This window comes from Lontra canadensis, unplaced genomic scaffold, assembly GCF_010015895.1.
Source record: "Lontra canadensis isolate GAN:19392208 unplaced genomic scaffold, GSC_riverotter_1.0 scaffold55, whole genome shotgun sequence".
NCBI classification, from domain to species: Eukaryota; Metazoa; Chordata; class Mammalia; order Carnivora; family Mustelidae; genus Lontra; species Lontra canadensis.
Window position 1 is genome coordinate 9,231,777 of NW_022631049.1, and position 19,076 is coordinate 9,250,852.

The window sequence follows — 19,076 nt, forward strand, 5'->3', positions numbered from 1 at the left end:
GGCTTTTCCTCCAGAGTTCCCTGCTTTGTAACGAATCCGCGTCTTGAAGTCTAAGGGCTATTTGACAACGCCTCTCCCACGTGTTCTCTCCCATCCAGCGACTGCGGCGCCCTCCCTGACCCAGACCCTCCGCCCCTAGAATCGACGGGCAGCGCAGCCCCCCAACCTCGCACTGGTGTCGGATGCGAGAGCCTGTGCTCAAGTATGGTCTCTTTTCTCTGCCCTTAGAATCTCGGGTTCCCAGGCGGAGGGCACCAGGCTACGCTCGGGAAGGTGGCGGGATCTCTGGAGAAGGCCGCCGCGTGAACGTGGGACTTGGGGGGTTGGGGGGGGGGGTGAAGAGACTGGCAGGGCGTCCCCAGAACGGGTTTGGGCGCTGCCCGGGGACCGTATCACTGGGGCGAGGGTCGGAATTTGAAGCTCTGAGCCACCCCCAATTCGGATTTCGGGAGTCGGGGTATTGTTTTGGAGCACTGAGTTAAATTTAAAGCATCCACGCAATGACCTTGAGCTGACAGACAGGAGACCCTCCTTTAACTGAAAAATCTTCTGTAGACAGAATACCATGATCCCGCACCCCTTACCTGATTCGCTGATTTTTGAGGACGCACTATTTAGACGTTTCCCTTTACGCATTACAAAAGGTTTTTTTAAAAATTAAAGCAAAAATAATCTGTAAAAGTTAAATAAGTTTATTTCTGCATCCCATCTATTTTCATAGAAAAAAAAATCTTAGAATTAAAAGGGACCTTAGGGGCTCAGCTTTGGAGAATCTTTTGATTATTCTTGATACATTTCTGTAATTGTCATTATTTCTTATGCCAGTTACAGTTCTCTCTTCGTTATGGGGCTCTTAGGTACCTGTTTGTTCACTATTTGTTTTATAATGTAAGTGAATTAAAAGATAACAATGTCGGAGACTTTGAAGATGACTTAACTCCCTTATTTTGTAGCTGAAACTTAAATATGAAAGAAAAAAATGACCTTCCCTCTGTCGTCTCTAAGGTGTGACGGTAGGCAAAGAAACGTATTAAAATTACTTGAATAAATTGATCTGGATCTTACAGACCCCTTTCATATCAGACTTGGGGTTAAAACCCAAGTAATCTTGCCCCCATCTAGTCCAATGCTCATAGGCTCACCTTTCAGGCCTGGAAGCCATGCTTTAAACCCCGAAGCAATAATCTTTCCAAAGTTGTTTTTGCCTGTTTAGTAGTTAGCTGAGTTGGGGTTGCCAGTTAATCAGACATAACTTACCAAACCTGCTACAACTCTAAACCAAAGGGATAGGTGGCAGAGCCTCATTTTTGTATTGATCAGACAAGTTCAGATCAATTTAGACATCTGAACTATCAAAGACAATTGATAGCGCTGAAACAAAAAAATATGGCTCACAGAATTTTCTTACATTTCTTTTGTATTAACATCTTTATGTACTTCCTCTTTGCCACTCTCATATCTCCATACATACATATGTAAATAGATACACTTTTTTTTGGTGACGGGTTGCAAGTAAGTTTCAGACATGACCTTTAGCCCTAATTTCTCCAGCATGTATCTCCTTAAGACCAGTATATTACATAGCTGCAATAAGATGATCACACCTAATAAGGTAACTTTCAGATTTCTCCAGTTATCCCAAAAATGTCTTATTTATAACTCAGAACTTTTTTTTTTTTTTGGATTCAAGGTCCAAAGTTCACACATTGTTTGGTTGTCATGACTCTTTAGTCACTTAATCTAGAACAGCCTTCTTCCCCTCTTCTTTAGGACTTTAACTTTTTAAAAAGACTAGTATAGTTGTCTTACAAATTGTCCCACATTGTGGATTTTTCTAGTCATTCCCTCAGGATCAGAATCAGATCAAACATTTTTGGCAAGAGTACTACATAGTCAATATTGTATCTTTATTGGTTATTGTGGGGATTGCCAGATCTTTCCAATGTAAAGGGACTGTTTTCCTTTGGTTTAAAGTAACTTATGGAGATACTTTGCGACCATGGATATATCCTGTTCCCCAACTACCTTTCACCCAGTAGTTTTATCATTCATTCATGATCCTTGCCTGAATCACAAGACTACCAATTTTCAGTACCAGTCATGCAGAGACTAGGGTCAGTAGTTGTGATAATGGCCCAGGACATCAGAAGAATCACTTATTGTAAACTAAGTTTGAACAGAATTAGAAATTTTGCCCCAGACATGGTACACATCTGCATATGATCCAAAAAGAAATAGGACATCTCCCCTGTCACATCCTGGTCCTTTGGTTGTTTTGTTTTGTTTTTAGAAATTTCTGGGAATTGTTTGTCCTTGTGTGTTTACCTGAACATACTACCTGGAAAGATTGGGATGTTAAGTACTTATTAATACATATAACACATATGCTAAGGAATCGTAACCTCAGAATAGATTGAGGAAACTAATTTCACTTATTGAAAACAATTTAGCCAACAGAAGTTTAGATTTCATCAAACAGACTTAGAACTTATAGAGGCCTCAGCAGTCATTGTAATCCCCTCATTTTTCAGGTAAGAAATCAGTCATTGGAGACATTCAAGCAAAGGTTGGACAACTAATTTTCCGAACAAAAGGAAACTCATGCATCAGAAAAGGTTTGAATTGATGGCTGATAAGATTTCTCTTTACTCTTTTTTTTTTTTTTTTAAAGATTTTATTTATTTATTTGACAGAGATCACAAGTAGGCAGAGAGGCAGGCAGAGAGAGAGGAGGAAGCAGGCTCCCTGCTGAGCAGAGATCCCAATACGGGGCTCAATCCCAGGACCCTGGGATCATGACCTGAGCTGAAGGCAGAGGCTTAACCCACTGAGACACCCAGGCACCCCAATTTCTCTTTACTCCTAAGTTCCCTAGTTTTATTATATATTTTGTTTGACAGAAAAATAACTTAGCATTGTTATCATCATTCTCAAGACCTAAGCCAGAGATTCTAGAAACTTTCTTACCCCTTCCTTCCATCTGTAGGTTTCACAGATATGACCATAAGGTAACCTCTGATAGGATATTTGCTTCCACAGTAACAAACATTTGCTGTAATAATTGAAAACTAGGACTGAATCAAAGAAGCCACGTTGCTTCTACCTGTTTTCACCATCAGGTAGTTTGTATGGCTGTTGGACTTTGTCAGTCAGCACAGTTTAGTATTAAATAATTAAAATAGAATACCTTGAGACTTGGAAGACCCCAAACTAGCAACTAAAAATGAAAATCATTCCCTCAGTCATCTCCAGTATTTTCTAGGGACAAGTACCTATAATTAAGTATACCATAATCTTGATATTGTCAACTGCAGAGAAGAGTTTTGGAGACCTCGGCGCGCTTGAGAAAACTGACTGTTAGCTCTTAGTTCAGTTATAGGTCTGGGAAGATAATTGAAAAAATACATATGTATAATTGAATGACTAGAAAAAAGAAAATCATGTTAACATAGGGGTATTGAATAGAACTATTTCTCTTTTATTTTCCAATTCTAAAGAAATAGATTACTCATAATATGATAAACTTTAAAGGAAGAGATATATACTGTTAATGACCATATATTAAATATAATACCGAGAAAATAATTTTTATTTTTTTAGAGATTTTATTTATCCATTTATTTGAGAGAGAGAGAGCATGCACGCAAGCAGGGGTAGAGGCAGAGAGAGAGAGAGAGAATCTGAAGCAGACTCCATGCTCAGCATGGAGCCAGATATAGGGCTTGGTATCATGACTCTGAGATCACAACCTGAGCCAAAACCAAGAGTCCCAACACTCAACTGACTGAGCCACCCAGGCGCCCCCCCAAGAAAGTAATTTTTAAATAAAATTCATACCAAGAACATTTAAGGCACTCCTCATCTATGTGTTGTCAAAGATTTCCCAGTAACAACCATCATTTGTCACCATGAATTGTATACCAAGGGGCAAGTGGGGTAGAGTCAACACAGTTTTACCAGTCTCTGAAACTTAACATTTAAAGATTTCATACCTTCCACCTTTCTGAAGTCCAATTAAAAAGTGATTATATATATATGATTTTTAACCTGAAGAAATAAAAGGATAGGAATAGGAAAAAGAATGGGATTTTGACAGCACAATCAGTGAATATGCAAATTTCTAAGGTTCTTATAAGTAAGAAAATCAGATCTGTTTTTGTTTTTGGTGTGAGGTGTAGAAACACCAGTGTCCTGAAGTACAGTGAATGTGCTATACAATCAACAATTCAAAAGGTTCATGATCTTATGGGTGAACTTCTGTCATTTCATTTAGAGGCCGATTGTTCTGTAATGCATGTTTTATTGCCCTTGTATTTATTTTATTTTTACTTATTTAAATTCAGCTAATTAACATATAATATATTATTTGTTTCAGGGGTACAGGACTCTGATTCATCAGTCTTATATAATACCCAGTGCTCATTACAACACATACCCTCCCCAATGTCCGTCGCCCAGTTACCCCATTCCTCCACCCCTTTCCCCCTAGCAACCCTCAGTTTGTTTCCTATGATCAAGAGTCTCCTATGGTTTGTCTCCATCTCTGGTCTTGTCTTGTTTTTTTCCCCTCTCTTCCCCTCTGATCCTCTGCCTTGTTTCTTAAATTCCAGTGAGATCATATGATAATTACCTTTCTCTAATTGACTTATTTTGCTTAGCATAATACCCTCTAGTTCCACCCACATCATTGCAAATGGCAAGATTTCATTTCTTTTGATGTCTGCATAGTATTCCATTGTGTATATATATACACCACATCTTTTTCCACTCATCTGTCGATGGACATCTAGGCTGTTTCCATAGTTTAGCTATTGTGGACATTGCTGCTGTAAACATTGGGGTGCAGGTGCCCCTTCGGATCACTACATTTGTATCTTTAGGGTAACTGCCCTTATATATATTTTTAAATTCCCACAAAACAGTGTTTCCTTAAACACCTATTTTCACAAAAGTTATCTTACCAGTTCTTGGATCTTTTCTTCAGGCTGTTTTCTGAGTGAGAAACCAAAAGAACTCTAGTTCTGAGCATTTGCTAAAACTTAGTACACTGCCCACTGAATCTTACTCTTTGGCAGGTATTAGACAGCTGGACAACTTCATTTTTTTTAATATTAAACTTTTTGAGATTGTTATAGATTCCATCCAGTTGTAGGGGAAAATACAGACACACCTTGTGCCCTTTACTCAGTTTTCCACAATGGTAACATATTACAAAACATCATACAGTATCACAACCCAGATGTTGATGATACAGTCAAGATATAGAATGTGTCCATTATAGAAGTCTTTCATTTTGCCTTTTTACAGGAATACTCCCTTTTCTCCTACCTATATCTATCCCCTCCTTAACCCCTGGCAATCACTAATATTCTCCATTTCTTTAATTTTGTCATTTTGTGAATGTTAATATAAATTATATAGTGTATAACCTTTTGGAATTGGCTTTTTTTCACTCGGCATAATTCTCCAGAGATTTGTCCAATTTTTGTGCATCAGTAACTCATTCCTTTTTATTGCTGAGAAGTAACTCCATGGTACTGATGTACCAGTTTAACCATTCACTTACTGAGGAACATTGGGGTTGTTTCCAGTTTTTGACTGTTACAAAGAAAGTTTTCCATATACATTGAAGTACAGGATTTTGTGTGACCATGGGTTTTCATTTCTCTGTGATAAATGCCAAGGAATACAATTACTGGGTCATACGGTAGTTGTATGTTTAATTTTCTAAGTCACTGCCCAGCTGTTTGCTGGAATAGGAATTACTACTAGGAATATCTGAGTGATCAGTTTTTCCACATATTCACCAGCATTTGGTGTTGTCGCTGTAAATTGTAATAATTTTATGTTTTCCAATTAAGTTCATGATCCATTTTGAGTTAATTTTTATATAAGTCATATATAAATGAGAGATTTCGTTTGAGGTTAAATTTTTTCTTTTGGATGTATAGTTGTTCTAGTACCAGTTGTTGAAAACCCTATATCCTTCACTTCATTGCTTTTGCCCCTTTACGAAAAATCAGTTGGGCATATTTGTGTGACTCTAATTCTGGGCTCTTTGTTGTGTTCCGCTGATCTGTGTGTCTGCTACTCCGCCCGAAACACACGATACTGATTACTGTAGCTGTATAATAAGTCTTAAAATCAGGTAGATATATTTCTCCCATTTTGTTATATATTTTTTAAATTTAGCTATTTTCGTCTCTTTGCTTTCTAATATAAATTTTAAAATAATCTTGTTTAGGGGCGCCTGGGTGGCTCAGTGGGTTAAAGCCTCTGCCTTCGGCTCCGGTCATGATCCCAGGGTTCTGGGATGGAGCCCCGCATCGGGCTCTCTGCTCAGCAGGGAGCCTGCTTCCTCCTCCCTCTCTGCCTGCCTCTCTGCCTACTTGTGATCTCTGTCTGTCAAATAAATAAATAAAATCTTTTTTAAAAAAAATAATAATCTCGTCTGTATTAATAAGAAACCTTCCTGGAACCTTGATAGGAATTGCATTAAGCCTGTCTATGTTAATTTTAGGGAAATGGACATCTATACTATGTTGAATTTTCCAGTCCATGAACACAATATGTCTCTCCATCTATTTAGGTCTTTGATTTTTTTTTTTTTTCATCAGTAATTTGTAGTTCTCAGCATACAAGTCTTGTACAAGCTTTGTTTGGTTTACCCCTAAATTTTTCTTAAGTGATTGGGTTTTGTGTTTGTTTTTTTTTATTAACATATATTGTTTTATTAGCCCGAGGGGTACAGGTCTGTTTCTTAAGTGATCATTAATGGTGTACTTTTCATTGTCCAAGTGTTCACTGCCAAGTATATAGAGATAGAAGTTGATTTTCTGCATGTTTATCTTGTATCCTGTGACTTTCCTGAACTTATTAGTTCTAAGTTTCTTTGTAGATAACTTGGGATTTTCTTTTTCACAATTATGTCATTTTATTTTGTCAATTTTCTTTTCTTCCGTAACAGTCTGTATGTCTCACTTCCTTACTTCCTTTTCTTGCTTTACTGCACTGGGTAGAACTTCAGCAGTATATTAAGAGTGGTAAGAGCAGATACCCTGCCTTGCTCACAGTCTTATAGGAAAATATTTAGTCTTTCACCATTAATTATAGTTTTTTGTAGATGCTGATTATCAAGTTGAAGTTCTCGTTTCTTTAGAGAGTTCTTATCATGAATGGGTGTTGAATTTGTCAAATGCTCTTTCTGGATCAATTGATAGGATCTCATGATTTTTCTCCAAATACTGAACCAGTCTTGCAGCTCTGGAGTAAACTCCACTTACTTAATGTGTATAATTATTTTTATATATTGCTGAATTACATTTGCTATTATTTTGTCAAGGATTTTTATGTCCGCTTTATGAGGATATTTTTCTGTAATTTTCTTTTGTGTACTATGGTTTTGACATTTAGATGATAATAAACTCATGAATAAGTTTTTAGATTTCTATATATGGAGTTGTTTGTTGTGCTATTATCCTTTTGATGTCTGCAGGGTCTATGGTAATATATCCTGTTTCATTCCTTATAATGATAATGTGATTTCTTTTTTTATTACTCTTGCTAGAGATTTGTCTGTTATAATCTTTTCAAAGAACTAGCTCATTTTATTGACTTTTGTTGCACTTGTTTTCATTTTCATTAACTTCTGCTCTTTATTATTTCCTTCCTTCTACATGCTTTGGGTTTATTCTGTTCTTTTTCTAGGTTCTTGAAGTGAAAGTTTAGAGTGTGGATTTGAGACCTTAACTTTTCTCAGTTATATGAATTTATTTGTCAGTTTTCCTCTTGGCTCAGATTAAACTGTGTCCCACAAATTTTGATATGTTGTATTTGCAATCTCTTTCAGTTCAATGATTTTTTTTTTTTCTTTGAGATTTCCTCTTTGACCCATGGATTATTTAGAAGTAGTGTATTTCCCAGATGTTTGGAGATTTTCCTGTTATCTTTTCATTACTGATTTCCAGTTTGATTCTGTTGTGATCAGAGAAGACATTCTGTTTAATTTCAATTCTTTTAAATTTGTTGAGTCTAGAAATTTTCTATATCCCTGTAAATTATCTGTCTAGTTCTGTTGATTGTTGAAAGAGGAAAGTTGAAGTCCCCAACTATATCCTTCTCTTTTTCCTCTAAGTTTTACTCTGTATTTTGCCACTGTCTTGTTTGGTGCATACACATTTAGGATTGCTCTGTTTTCTTGGCAGATTGATCCTTAAAGTCCCTTTCTATCTTGTAATTTCCTTTGCTCTGATGTCTGCTTTGTCTGATATTAATATATCCACTATTTTCTTTTGATTGTTTGCATGACAGATTTTTTTATATCTTTTTATTTTCAACCTGTATCATTATATTTGAAGTAAATTTCTTAGAGACAGCATATAGTTAGCAACGTTTTTTAATCCATTCTACCAGTCTCTTTTAAATGATTATTGAGACCACTTATATTTAGTGTAATTGTTTACTAGGGCTTAATTTTTTTTTTTTAAAGATTTTATTTATTTATTTGAGAGAGAGAGTGAGAGAGAGAATGAGCGAGGAGAAGGTCAGAGAGAGAAGCAGACTCCCCATGGAGCTGGGAGCCCGATGCAGGACTCGATCCCAGGAATCCAGGATCATGACCTGAGCCGAAGGCAGTCGTCCAACCAACTGAGCCACCCAGGCGTCCCGGGCTTAAATTTTTTTAACGATTTTTATATATTTATGAGAGATAGAGAGCGCACATGAGCACATGAGCTGGGGGAGAAGGAGAGAGAGAAGCAGGCACCCAGCTGAGCGGGGAGCCCAGTGTGGGGCTTGATCCCAGGACCCCGAGATCATGACCTGAGCCAAAGGCAGGCACTCAACTGGTGGAGCCACCCAGGGACCCCAGGGTTTAAATTTGCTATATTTTTAATTTTCTGTTCTGTTTTTCTCTTTTTCTTGCCTTTCTGTGGATTACATGAATATATGTTGACATTTCATTTTGATTTATCTATATAGTATTTTTGAGTATGTATCCTTATATATCCTTTTCAATGATTGCTGTAGGTACTTCATGATATTTACATACCTGATTACGGTTTAATGGTGTCAGCACCAGTTTCAATGACACACCTACCTCCCTTTGCCTTTACCATATTTATTAATACACATTTAAATTGACATTAGACAGTTTTATAGTTTTTGCTTCAACTGTCAAACAGCTTAGGACACTCAAGAAGAAAAGTGTATTGTACTTATTCATATTTTTTATAACTCTGTTTTTCCTCCTCCTTGATGTTCTAAGTCTCCTGTTATTGTTTCCTTTCTGTTTAGAACTTAATTCTTCTTTAAGGATAGGTCAGGTGACAACAAATTCTAGTTTCCTCCATTTGAAAATGTCTTGATTTCCCCTTCATTCCTGAAGTGTATTTTTTCTAGATACAGGCATTGGGTTGACTAATGTCATCCTAATTGTTTTCCCTTATAGGTAAGATGTCACTTTTTCACTTGCTACCCTCAAAAATTTTTGTCTTTAGTTTTTTAGATGCTTGGCTGTGCTATATGTTGATGTAGATTCTTTTGTGTTTATACTCTTTGGCATTCATTCAGCTTCTCTTGGATCTATATAAATTTATCTTTTTTGCCAAATTTGGGAAGTTTTTAGCCATCATTTCTTCTAGTACTTTTACATCCCTGCTCTTAGTTCTCCTCTTCTTCCAGGACTCTGTTGAAACACCTGTTTGATCTTTTGTTACATTCATATAGATTCCTGGTACTCTGTTCATTTTTTTTTTCATTATAGTTTTCTGTTACTCAGATTGGTTAATTCTGTTTTCTATCCTCTGATTTGCTGACTGCTTCCTGTGTCCTTCATTCTGGTGTTGATTACATCTGTTCAGTTTGTTTTGGTTATTTTTCACTTCTTAAGATTTCCATTTGGTTCTTGTAATATCTTGTTTGTTTCAGGCATATTCATTACTGCTCATTGCGGTATTTTTTTATAATAACCATTTTAAAATCATTTTCAGATAATTCTGAATCCGTCATCTCAGTATTGGATATATAGAGAGAGTCTTTTTTTCATTCGGTTTGAGATTTTCTTAGCTTGTGGTATGATGACCAACTTAGACATTTTGCATACTGTATTATGAGGCTCTAGATCTTGGTAAACCTTCTTCTCTAGCTAGCTCCTTGCCACTGCTCCATTAGCAGAAGTAGGGGAGGGGGCATGCAGCCTCATTACTACTAGATGTAGGAAAGAAGTGCAGGGGCCCTGACTCTGTCACTTAAGGTGTATGGAGGTGGTGTGCTCCTCAGTACTGCTGGGCAACAGTAGGAGTTATGGCTGTCCAGCAGGCCTCCACTGATATCACCCTGGCTCCGAGGGACTGGAGTGCCTCATTACTGCTTCCCACATGGTCTCCACTGACACTGGAAGAGGGTACAATGAGCTAATTACCATGGGACAGTAATGCAAGCCTTGAATCTCAAAGAGGCCTCCTTTTTTTTTTAAAGATTTTATTTATTTATTTGATAGAGAGATCACAAGCAGGCAGAGAGGCAGGCAGAGAGAGGAGGAAGCAGGCTCCCTGCTGAGCAGAGAGCCCGATGCGGGGCTCGATCCCAGGACTCCGAGATCACGACCTGAGCCGAAGGCAGCGGCCCAACCCACTGAGCCACCCAGGCGCCCCTCAAAGAGGCCTCCTTTGATACAGCCCAGAGGGGAGAGAGAAGGGTACCTGATTACTGCCATTGAGGTAGAAGTCCAGGTTCCTCGTGTTGTTTCCACTGACACTTATTGGGGATGGGGGAGCCGTCATTAAAGCCCAGTAAGGATGAAAGTCCTTGCTTCCTAATCTCCCTTCTGTGAAGTTTGGGGGACTTAGTGCCTCATTACAGCTTAGTGAGGGTGGAAATCTAGGCTCCTCAGTTGGCTTATGGTGATGTGGTGGATGGGGGATGCAAGCCACCGTGTTTTTGTTTGCCTGGAGTATACAGTTATTGTTTAAAAGTTTTCTATCTTACAGGCTTCCCCTTTCCTGGCCCTTTGGCTAGAGAGGGCCAGATTTGGAGTGATGGGGGGTTTTGACTGTGCCCATTGGCATTTGTAGATTGCTGGCTTTTTCAGCTCCAACTCTGTGATATAGGAGACAGAAAAGAGAGAAAGTAAAATTCCCCACTGTTTTGTTTCTCAGGTCCCAAAGGCCCTGGCCAATATACTTTCTTTTCTCTTCCTTTTAGAGTCTTGTGTTTGTTTTATATGTCATGTCCAGGGTTTTTAGTTGTACTTAGTTTGAAGAATAGGGAAAAGCACATCTCTTGCTCCATCCTTCCAGAAGCACAAGTCCTAAACTGCACTGTATAATATAGACTCTTCTGTCTCTTGACTGGTTGGTGGTGTTTTTTTTAAAGATTTTATTTATTTATTTGACAGAGAGAGATCACAAGTAAGCAGAGAGGCAGGCAGAGAGAGCAGGGGAAGCGGGCTGCTTGCTGAGCAGAGAGCCTGATGCGGGGCCCGATCCCAGGACCCTGGGATCATGACCTGAGCCAAAGGCAGAGGCTTTAACCCACTGAGCCACCCAGGTGCCCCTGGTGGGGCAGCACAGCAATACTTGAAAAATTGTGACCTTCAGTTAACTGTTGGTATTTTTCAGGTATTTTATATGGTAAAAACATAGGCAGTTGACCCTTGAACAATAGCACAGGTTTGAACTACACTGGTCCACTTACATGCAGATGTTTTTATAGTACTTTACTATTAATGTCTTTTTTTTTTTTTTTGAGAGAGAGAGTATATATGTTGGGGTGGGGCAGGGAGGGGTAGAGGGAGAGAGAATCTTAAGCAGACTCCCTGCTGAGCATGGAGCTCCATTAGGGCCTGATCCCACAATGCCATGAGATCATGAGATCATGATCTGAGCCAGAATCACAAGTCTGAGCTTAATGGACTGAGCCATGCAGATGTTCCATGTGGATGATGTTTTTGAACAATTAATAGAAACTTTGTATTTATATAGAGATAGTGAAAGAATCATTATTATCAGAGGTCAAAGTTACATTAGCAACCAGCGGAATAGTTAAGATTAAGTACTTGCAGGAAGACACCAGAGATCTCTTGGTTTCCTTTAAAACTCTACTAGGAACGAGGCTTTAACAAGTAACCTTTCAAGGTAACAGAGCAAGCTGTTTTAAAACTGGAGATTTGGATAGCAGGCAGGGGCTTTTGGGTCCCATAGCCAGCATTAAAAAATAGAATTCTGTAAATGGTAGGGTTCTTCATTGCCATTAAGGACCTGGGGGATTGTGGAGGGAGGGGGATATAATTACATACTCCATTAGAAATTTATAAAATGAGAACAATAATTTCAGGTAAACTTTGTTTCAGTTCTTTTCATAAACTGTTCTTGTTTTAATTACCTAACTCTTTAGCTAGCCTAAAAATATTTGTTCACAGACTGACAAACTTTTTCTTAATCTTTAAATCAGGTGACTAATAAACATACCTTTAGAATATGGCTGCACAAATACCAGAATCTGATCAGATAAAACAGGTAAGGTATTATAATTAACAAAAAAGAATTTTGCAAAAAAATTAAGGCATAACTGGGTGCAACCATGTTAGTGATCGCACAAGATAACTTCATATTTCATTTCTAGAAATGGATTTTAAATGATATGAAACATTTATTTTTCAAATAATTTGACAGATATCCAGGAACAAATAAATATTCAACTAGAAAACTGGACTATCTTTTGGTAGATCGTACCATACATGTTTATTTATGCCCATTTAAGTTAGTGAAAGTAACTGTTGATTTCAAGTATTACAGGGTATTTTCCTCAGATATAAAACATCAGTAATTAAAGTTTCAAAACATGTTTGTTTTAAAAAACTGAATATTAAATAATGTTCTGATTTATTTGTAGTTTAAGGAGTTTCTTGGAACCTACAATAAACTTACAGAAACCTGCTTTTTGGATTGTGTTAAAGACTTCACAACAAGAGAAGTGAAACCTGAAGAGGTATGAAAAATGTGCCCAACCCACTAAAAATTCTCTAAGCTTGTCATAGAAAATAGAAATGGGATGCCTCTAACCATTTCCCTTGTTCCTAGTTACTACAGGAATTTGCGTTGCTTAATATGTTCCATTGCTCAGAGGAACTGAAGCAGTCTGGGACCCATGGCATTGAATTTAATGATCCCAAATTTAATATGATAGTATGTCATATATATATATACACACTGTAGCATGGCAGATTTTTTTTTTAATTTTTTAAAAGCTTTTATTTTTCAGAGAGAGAACAAGCGGAGGGAGAGGGAGAAGCAGACTCCCTACTGAACAGGGAGCCCGATGTAGGCTCGATCCCAGGACCCTGGGATCATGACCTGAGCTGAAGGCAGACACTTAACGGACTGAGCCACCCAGGCGCCTCCCCACCTTTTTTTTTTTAATTTTTTTTTTTTTAAATAAGATGCCTAGGGCTTGCTGAGTTACTGTTCCGTAGCAGAGATTCTTACTAATTAGCTTTCAGTCAAAATGGCCTGGCTTGAAAATCTTGATACGGCTCTTCTGTCTGACCCTGACAACTCTAGTTAATTTTGAAAAAAGTGGAGCTTGAATATGGTGGCTCATATTGCATAGGTGGACTCCGCAAACTCAATCCTCTGAGAAATCTTAATTTTTAATATCCTCATCAAAACATTTATATTGGCTAAAAGTGACATAAACTTCCTCCAGTGTCAGATGTTGATCACCATTCATGCCAAGAACATATAACCAGCAATCAACAAGTCCTTGTTAAATAAATGACAGAGCTTAAAATATTCTCGTTAAAGTATAATATTCTCGTTAAAGTGTAATTCTTGTTAAAAAGAAATGTTGAAATTTAAGAATGTGCAGAATGGAGTTTCTCATTTAAAAGGAACAGAGTTACTCCTGGGCCTACGTTTTAACAATCAGAATGAGGGATGGAAAAAGCAGGGACATACCATTGTTTTTAGTGCTTACAAACTGATAGACATTCAGTATATGTTAATTCTTGTAAATGGATAAAACTAACAATTGAAAGTTATGATCACCTGCTACTCATTCATAACCATTTAGTTCTTATATATTCAAAGAAAAGTACCCCATGGTTGTTCATTTAGAATATGTGCACTTTTTAAAAATTAACATTTCTGTGTTGCCTCTTGGATCTTCTCTATTTCTAGACCACCTGTTCTGAACACTGCTTACAGAAATATTTAAAAATGACACAGAGAATATCCATGCGATTTCAGGAGTATCATATTCAGCAGAATGAAGCCCTGGCAGCCAAGGCAGGACTTCTTGGCCAACCACGATAGAGAAGTCCTGATGGATGGACTTTTGATGAAAGATTGGCAGCAGCGGTTGTGATGGAAGTGAGGATTCATCTTGATAGAATCCCAGGAAAGCAGTAGCCACCCTATTAAACTGTCAGTCATGACTTTGGCAAACGGAAACAACTGGAGAAACAAAACTGCTGTTTACCGAGAATAATCAAAATAGAAGGTCTTATTGTTCAATGAAAATAATAAGATGCAACATTTGTTGAGGCCTTAAGATTCAGCAGCTTGGTAATTTCATTAGAAAAATAAACCATTGTTTCTTCAATTGTGACTATTAATTTTAAAGCAAAATATGTGTTCAATCATGTATGAGATAGAAACAAATTTTTATTACTAAAAGTAAAATAAATGGAAATACCACTAAACAGTTGTTTATACTATATATATATAGTACCATAGTATTCTGACTGGACTGTGGGTACGTTGAAATGTTTTTCAATCACGATCATCCTCCAAGTATTCCTGTTCATTCATGTCTGCCTCAAATTGCTGGTAAATACATAGAATAGTTACTTGATAATCATTTCAACACACGATCATTTCTTGCCTCCCTTATTGTGTCAGGGTGGGCATTATACATTTGTATCCTAGCCATATTTTTCATATGTGTACAGGAAACATCCCATCTGAGACTACCTTGGGAATGTGTAAGAGTTGACTAATATGCTTTAGTGGAGACTGTTTTGTGTTTTGTTCAAAAGCTGAGTCCAACATGAATGATTCTGAGTCAGTCCAACATTATACAGTGTATTCTCAGCCATGACATGTGATCAGTGCAATAAAAAGTGAACCGAAGTTAAAGTAGTTTATTATGGCAAAATGAATCCTAAAACAAATCCAAGCATCTGCAGGAAATTCTAGTTGATGCATAAATATACCAAGAAATTTGGTAAAGGTTAAGTAGACTAATACCCACTAGTAAATTGGCTTATGAGTGGATTTCATATGGTACCAATCTAAAGTTGCACTTAAGAGAACACTAATTTAAATTAGCCTATATGTTTCCATTACCAAAGTGATTTTTATGTTTTGTCATATTTGAAGACAAAAGTAGTATTCTGCTTTGATAAATTAATGGTTTTCTGAATTACATCTTATTTTTAAGCTATTGCATCATTTAACTAACATACCATTTAACTTACAGGCCTCTGTTGACATTGCAGCCAGTAATCATTAGGTCTTTAAAGGTACAAAGACAAAATACTAACAGTGCTACCTTTAAAGTTGAAATGTTGAAACATCTATAAGACTCAAAATACACAATCCACTGTAGTCAAAGGAACATGAAAAAATAAGCTTGTTTCATCATAAGGCAAGAAAAGCAACGAAAAATTCAGAAATTTTACTCATATAATGCTCCCATCCATACACAAACTTTGCTATTTTTATGTAATCAAGCCTAACATGGTTATTTACTGTGTCCATTTAGGAAAGACAAGTATGTGCTCACCTGGCAAATAAGGGGAATTTTGTGCAACAGCATCTCAAATACCTGAGGAGGGAGTGTGTGTTTGAAAACCTTCAGAAGTTGCTGTGGTTGTCCACACACTAAAAGGGCAGTGCTGAGATGTTCAACCCCCAACTGACACTCTCCTGAAACGGATAAGGTTTAAAGCAAAATGTTAATGTTCTTTCAAATAAACATTCCACAGATTACCAAGAAAGCACCAAGTGTTAAAATGGAAAAAAAAAAAAAAATGTCAAACTACGGATTACTTATCATAAAAAGAGTAAAGATTATAAATGGGGAAAATGTTGAGCGGCCTATTAGATTCACTGTGATCAAGCTGCAAGATGAATACTGTTGTGACCCAAATTACTATTAAAAAGTGCACTCTTGATTTAGAAATGTTTGTGTTCTACAATGTGTGTTTGCAAGACCAGGGGTATTGAATGTTTTTTAAAGACTGTCTTCTGTTACTGATGGGAGATAGGTTACCTTTTTTTTTTTTAAGATTTATTTATTTGACAGAGATCACAAGTAGGCAGAGAGGCAGGCAGAGAGAGGAAGGGAAGCAGGCTCCCCGCTGAGCAGAGAGCCCAATGCAGGGCTTGATCCCAGGACCCTGGGATCAGGGCCTGAGCCCAAGACAGAGGCTTACCCCACTGAGCCACCCAGGCGCCCCAAAGGTCCTTCAAGTTTATACTTTACTACCTTGTATAAAATCATTCCTGTTTATATCATTTAAGTCATTTCCAACTAATTTTGTCATTTTTAAGATATTTTAGCCCATTTATAAAACGTCCCAGAAGAAAAGTTTAGTATTAAATAAAATACTAAAACTTCAAATTATAACGATTAATGTGCAATGACTACTCGTTTCTCAAAACCTTTATCATGGCATTAAGCCACTGATTCAAAGTAAAGATCTTGGGTATTGCTATGAATTGTCCAGGATCTTGACTTTGTTTTTCATAAATTCTGGAGGATGCTGCCTCTGAAAAAATCTTTTTAAAAAAGATAAAAGAGCAAGAACAGCTACAGGCACTGTGATGAGAGGAAATCTGCAACACTTACATCCCTTACATCCCTTACAAAAGAAGTCCGAAAACAAATTATTTTCCTTTCCAGGCTTAACACCAGAACAAAGACATGATTATTACATACAGCATTTATAAGATATTTATATTATTTATTATTTATATTTATAAATTTATTTATATTATTTATTATTATGTTATTTATACCATCATTTTACCTAATGATATTGTGAAGCCTTCTCAAAAGTATGTGGAATTACGTGGGGATAAATTATAATTCAAAATAAGTTTATGGCCATTAAGTCCAAGATAGCTCCAAGGTAGCTCCTTCATTACTACATCAGACACAGTACAAGAATGGTCATTTATAATGATTTCATCATCAAAAATAAGTAATTATTGTGTTAAGAATACTCTAAGAATGCAGGAAAATTTTTATAAAACAGTTCATTTTTTTAAAGTTTTAATTCATAAAACATTTAGTCACTTGGAAAAGTCATTTACTTAGAATTTTACCTGACAATAAATGAAGTGTTACTGTATTTGGCTTTGCTTCTCCGTGTGCCCATTCCCAAGAAACCCGAATGATATGTATATAATATGGTGAGATGAAAAGTATGATCAAGTGAAAAAATCTCTTGAAAGCAAGTTGGTTAACACATCTAGGTTTTTTTGTGGGTTGTTTTTTGTTGTTTTTTTTTTACCTTTGAAAGAGAAAGAGTGGTGGGTGAGTAGGGGCAGAGAGAGAGAGGGAATTTTAAGCAGGCTCCACACTCAGCTCCAAGCCAGACATGGGGCTCAATCTCACAACACTGAGATCATACCTGAGGCAAAATCAAGAGTCAGGAGGCTTAAATGACTGAGCCTCCCAGGTACTCCCAAGTTTTTTGACATACAAATACCAATCAAATATTTTTTCAACATATATTATCATAAGTAACTGCTTACAAAAGAGTATTTACATTCTCACCTCTGGATAACCAAAGTTGTCCCATTCGTATCTCTTGCAAAAAAAGTTCTTGCAATTTTTCATTCTTTGCTGGATCCCACAACTAAAAGAGTAACAAAATATTTAACAATGAATAATGCATGTAAGGTATAAGGTTATTGATCAAAATTATTTAATTTTTATTTAAAAAGAACATCTTGAACCTAATCTCTAAATCCAAAGTATGATAAACACAGTTGTTCTTTATAATATTTAAAACAACTTCTTAAAATGGAATTATAATTTCAGGCAATTAAAAAAAAATCCATGGCATATTGAAATTAAGTTGAGATGCTTGTAATAGCTCTCATCTGTATTTTACCCAACTTCCTAAGTGCACACCGCAGAAATCCCTGTGTAATTAACTACAACACACCTAGTTTTGTAGGTTGCAAATTTGTTTTCTTGCCTAGGGTAATAACAGTGTTTGCTGATTTGGCAAAGGGCATGGTGAGGGGCTGGCAGGGCAGTTGGTGGTGTTCAGAAGCATGCTGTGGTTTGCTTCAACCTGGTTCAGTAAGGTGACCAGAGTCACAGGATGGTGTCATCATTGGTACCATATCCAGGACTGGTCTTTAAAGGTAGGTAGGGTGGACAATCCTTGACCCCAAATTTCAACTCCCTGGCCTGTCACTTCAGGTTTGGTCTGTTATAGTTGGAGGGTTTTTGTTTTGTATGTGCTGTCCCCAAGAATTCTCTTTTTAAAATGGGATGAGCCTTTTCCTAACTCCAACTGGTTCTTCCTTCCCTTCCTTTTGCAAGCGCACTATAAAAAGCACACCTAGGCCGAACGTAAGCGGGGAACCGGTGCGCAGAGAGGCGATGGGAAATGCCTGCTCGGGAGACTCCGAGACCCAGCGGGAGGTCACTCACTATAACTCCCGGTCTCGGCGTCGCTAAGCACCTCACCTGGGCGCCCGGTCCCTCAGCCTTCCGCTGCTGGGCTCTTCTTTCTGCAAACACAACGTGGCACCCGCGGCTCGGGAGCCATCCCGACGCCCGCGTGCGCCCCGCAGAGCCCTCGGCCCGTGGGCCAGCCCTCCGCCCACCCGGCCCGCCGCCGCGGTCTCACTCACTGTCCCGCAGGCGGCGCCTGAACGCGGGGTCGCCACGCCGCTTCCGGTCGAAGTAAACACAGTAGCCCAGGAAGGCGACGGCGCCGCAGGCCGCCAAAGCCGCCAGGAGGCCGAGGACCGTGCGAACGCTGGGCATCCGGCCGCGGACGTCTACGGGCCAAACGTTGGGCGCGGGCCCGCGAGCGCCGTGCGCGG

At 37.9% G+C, this 19,076-nt stretch overlaps 2 protein-coding genes across 3 annotated transcripts; one reads left to right on the plus strand and one right to left on the minus strand.

The window, feature by feature from the left end:
• Positions 1 to 78: 78 nt before the first annotated feature.
• On the plus strand, positions 79 to 14,601 carry TIMM9 (translocase of inner mitochondrial membrane 9). The gene is made up of 5 exons (XM_032875307.1): positions 79 to 202; positions 2,532 to 2,615; positions 12,451 to 12,515; positions 12,892 to 12,987; positions 14,178 to 14,601. Exons 3-5 carry the CDS (start codon positions 12,477 to 12,479, stop codon positions 14,310 to 14,312), a joined length of 270 nt encoding a protein of 89 aa, XP_032731198.1. The 5' UTR covers positions 79 to 202; positions 2,532 to 2,615; positions 12,451 to 12,476; the 3' UTR covers positions 14,313 to 14,601.
• On the minus strand, positions 10,715 to 19,045 carry TOMM20L (translocase of outer mitochondrial membrane 20 like). 2 transcript variants are annotated; one of them, XM_032875305.1, is made up of 5 exons: positions 18,882 to 19,045; positions 18,715 to 18,758; positions 17,788 to 17,869; positions 15,787 to 15,929; positions 10,715 to 11,097 (listed from the first exon to the last, which is right to left on the minus strand). In XM_032875305.1, exons 1-5 carry the CDS (start codon positions 19,015 to 19,017, stop codon positions 11,086 to 11,088), a joined length of 417 nt encoding a protein of 138 aa, XP_032731196.1. In that variant the 5' UTR covers positions 19,018 to 19,045; the 3' UTR covers positions 10,715 to 11,085. The 2 variants fall into 2 exon arrangements, with proteins under 2 accessions (XP_032731196.1, XP_032731195.1); XM_032875304.1 differs by lacking the exon at positions 10,715 to 11,097 and adding an exon at positions 14,593 to 14,825.
• Between the last annotated feature and the right edge of the window lie 31 nt (positions 19,046 to 19,076).